The sequence below is a fragment of the Branchiostoma belcheri genome, unplaced genomic scaffold (genome assembly GCF_001625305.1).
Source record: "Branchiostoma belcheri isolate BF01 breed outbred unplaced genomic scaffold, Haploidv18h27 scaffold26, whole genome shotgun sequence".
NCBI classification, from domain to species: domain Eukaryota; kingdom Metazoa; phylum Chordata; class Leptocardii; order Amphioxiformes; family Branchiostomatidae; genus Branchiostoma; species Branchiostoma belcheri.
Genome location: NW_017803865.1, coordinates 2,351,143 through 2,354,434, shown reverse-complemented (window position 1 = coordinate 2,354,434; position 3,292 = coordinate 2,351,143). Strand labels below are relative to the sequence as shown.

General features: G+C 42.6%; 2 protein-coding genes across 3 annotated transcripts in view; one reads left to right on the top strand and one right to left on the bottom strand.

Moving 5' to 3' along the window:
* Window positions 1-3,292, bottom strand: part of LOC109471944 (lysozyme G-like) — a 9,007-nt gene that overhangs the window by 1,648 nt on the left and 4,067 nt on the right. Inside the window, exon 9 of one of the 2 annotated variants that reach the window (XM_019771478.1) lies at window positions 803-1,772. The exons of the other annotated variant lie outside the window; for it this stretch is intronic. Within the exon in view, the coding sequence (XP_019627037.1) occupies window positions 1,649-1,772 (124 nt within the window). The 3' untranslated portion in view covers window positions 803-1,648. Of the gene's footprint in view, window positions 1-802; window positions 1,773-3,292 lie in introns of those variants that run through there. 2 annotated transcript variants of the gene reach the window in all.
* Window positions 7-1,381, top strand: LOC109471975 (U3 small nucleolar ribonucleoprotein protein MPP10-like). The gene is made up of 2 exons (XM_019771526.1): window positions 7-193; window positions 667-1,381. Exons 1-2 carry the CDS (start codon window positions 41-43, stop codon window positions 811-813), a joined length of 300 nt encoding a protein of 99 aa, XP_019627085.1. The 5' UTR covers window positions 7-40; the 3' UTR covers window positions 814-1,381.

The following is a 3,292-nucleotide window of genomic DNA, read 5'->3' as shown; positions in this document are numbered from 1 at the left end:
GTCGGCGACGGACCGCAAACGTGAGCGGAGACAGAAGAAGATGGAGAAGAGGAGGAGACTTCAGGAGAAGGAGAAGAAACACAGGCTGGTGGAGAAACTCAACCCAGGACTGGGCAACAAGTATGCCAAGAAACGTGCCATGGAGGAGTTAGAGAAGCAGAGCAGACGGGGAGGAAAGACCAAGATTATCAAGGTACACTAACTGTCTAGTGTACAGGGTTGGAAAATAGTCTAACCTTTACTGTAAAGTATGGTGTTTGCACATACATGTAATGTCACAGTGGCCTTGGTGGTTGTTTGAACCTGGTGTCTTAAATTTGTAGTACAGTTGTCATACAAGGAAGGCATTTTTGGAATTTTATGAATTTGTGGTGGTGAAGTCACTGCACAAATTTATGAATTTACAGTAAACGAGTTGAGATTTACCAGGCAACTTCCAGCTTTAACTATTCAACATGGCTGACAGTACAATATTTATATTTACAATATACAGGCATAGCCATGTGAGACAAGCCCACAATAAGGTTGAAGGGCCTCCTCCAATAGTGTATTCAACCTACTTTTCAAATCTTCATTCTAAGTCTTTGTTCAGACATGTTGTCCTGTTTATCTATGTTACTTTTTCAAATGCAGATTTGATTGATAGTTTGGAATTTTCCTTCACAGGATGAAGGCAAGTCACAACCCCTGAAGTCTTCCAAGGCCTTCTTCACACAGCTGCAGGAAGAAGTCTCAGAAGAAGTCAAGAAAGCGAGGGGCTCCAAGAACAAGAAGAAGAAGAAAGACACATCAGCATCCAAACTCAAGTTATAGAAAAAGGCTACATTTTATTGTGGCAAACAAGGAGACATTGAAAGCTTGAAGATTTTTTTCACATATACAAATGTGTTTGTAACAATGATGAAAACATCCATGAATAATTTCATCAAGAACCAACATTTTGATGACTGTATGCCATCTTCACCAGGACAATAAATGAAGGCATTTGCCAGTCATAACTGCCCTGATGAAGATGACAGACGGTTATTGAAACATCAGCTCTTGTTGATGAAGTGGTTGTGAATAAAGAACTTTGCTGTTCAGGAATGAAAACAGTTATTTGTCAATATCTTTTACTTGAATGTCATCTTTATCATTCTATTTATGATATGGAAAATAGTACAGAAGCTGTAAGAATGCATATTTATCACTGAAATTAATAAACTAGATTCATTTCTTAAAAATCCGACAGATCTATCCTTATGCTGACATTGTATAAAACATTCCCCATGTATTGCACATTCTTGTAAGAAAACATTGAGATTAACACATCTTTGTTTATTTCTATTGCTAGCATACAATTTGTAATAAGATGATTACAGAATTGCATCATTGCATTGTATTGATTTATATTGTCTATTTGGTTTGTACAACTTTGATGAAACAGTCTGTACAGTCATATACAGAAACAGTCATATATTGAAATAATATACTCAGTGCACTTCAACACAACCAAACGTGGTAGTTGTAAGAATATTCAGGGACTGATTTGATGACGGGATTTGACGACATCTGAAGCCACTACATCGGACAGTTGTCTGGGGATACTTATGAACAAGACAAAACACTTGCCGAACGTGGTAGGGTTATATATAGGAACTGATTTTCATCACGGGATTTGCCGACATCTGAAGCCAGTGCAGCGGGGTCCTGAGAAGTCGTCCACGATGGGGACGTACCCTCCGCCTCCCCCGGCCGTGTGTCTCCCCCCGCCGCCGCCGGACTGTTGGGACCCGGAGGAGCTGGGCGGGCTTTCCAGGGGGTTGTACCAGCTGTACGGGCAGCTGGAGGACCGACGCCTTCTGTTGGAACCGCCTGGAGAGGAATGACCCTCAACGTTAGCTTTTGGAACTGTAAAAGTCTATTCAAGATTCTTTATTTAATAGCCTGGGTATTATATTCACGAACATTATCTTTGGAGGTGTCAAAAATTCATTTAAAATACCCTTTTACTTCACTTGAAAGTCTTGATATCATCATAATGAACGTTAGCTTTTGGAACTTTAAAAATCTATTCAAAATATCTTTTGACTTTGCAGCCTGGGTATTATCCCCGTGAGGGGAATGAGCTAATCCGTGTCATGGGCAGCTCGGGAGCTAGCGACCGAAATGGTACCCAAGCTATTTATTTTGATACGTAAAAAAAACTTTCTAACCTTGGCACTCCTGATCCTTGGGATCACCGAACCCTTTACTCTTCAGGTACTTGGCTCGTGCGATGACGTCATTGGCGTAGTCGTTCCCCGTCGTTCCCACGTCCATCCGGTCGTAGCTGCGCACGTTCCCAACCCCCGCGTTGTAGGCAGAGATCCCGCCTGGAATCGGGAAACACATTTCGTTCACCTACAACTATATACACGTCACAATTGATGTAGGGAAAATACGGAGCTAAAGGTTTATACATCTAATGTAGCTGTGCTCGAGCAAAAAGAATGTATTATACTTTTGTTGACCTCGAATGCGGTTCAGCACCAAGGGCAGACCCAACAATACATCGTCTTCGCACATCTTTTATAGCTCATATTTTTTATGTGTTTTCTAGCGGTGGGTGTTTTTAATAACAAACATTATAAACGTTCAGCTAACTCATTGCATTAAAGATCAAATCGAACAAAAAGGTTGGACAAGTGCAAGTGACGTCTGCAAGTGACCAGACATGGATACTTTGTCGGGATGTACACAGAAGAAACTGAAGGTGGAACCAAGCTCCTTAGTGGAACGAAACGCGTGTCTTCTCTGAAATTACACACGTGCACAATTACACAACAAGTTAAGATACTGAAAATTCCTGTCGTCCGGAAAGTATCAAAACGTCTCTCGTGCAATCCTCGGCTTCCTAAATCACCCCCCCCCCACCCGCCGCATATCGACCCCTACTTCCTGCTGGCCCAGCTGCAGAGCAATTTCCCGTGTCAGACTTTTGACCCCTGGCATTATGTCGGTCAATCTTTCCCACCCACGTAGTGTCAACCTACTTTGTCGGGATATACACAGAATACACACAAACCCACAGCATTGCCACCCAAAACAATATTTTCGTACCCAAAAGGAACTACGGAGACAAAGAAACATTAGATTACCTTTCAGCACCTCCTCGCTGTTCCACGAGGGGTGACAGTTGCTGACGCCCTGGATGAAGCCCTGAAGGATGCCGACAGCCTGGGTCAGATGTTCCGTGCTGTCCCAGGCGCCTTGGGTGTTGTGGTAACGACGGTCAATCTGAAGGAACACAAGAAACAGATAGTCATTGCCA

What these genes read in the sequence shown, in the direction of transcription:
- LOC109471975 (XM_019771526.1), top strand. Translation starts at nt 41, where the DNA reads ATGGAGAAGAGGAGGAGACTTCAGGAGAAGGAGAAGAAACACAGGCTG. An exon ending in GAAAGACCAAGATTATCAAG is followed by an intron (nt 194 to 666) that starts GTACACTAACTG and finishes TTTCCTTCACAG; the next exon opens with GATGAAGGCAAGTCACAACC.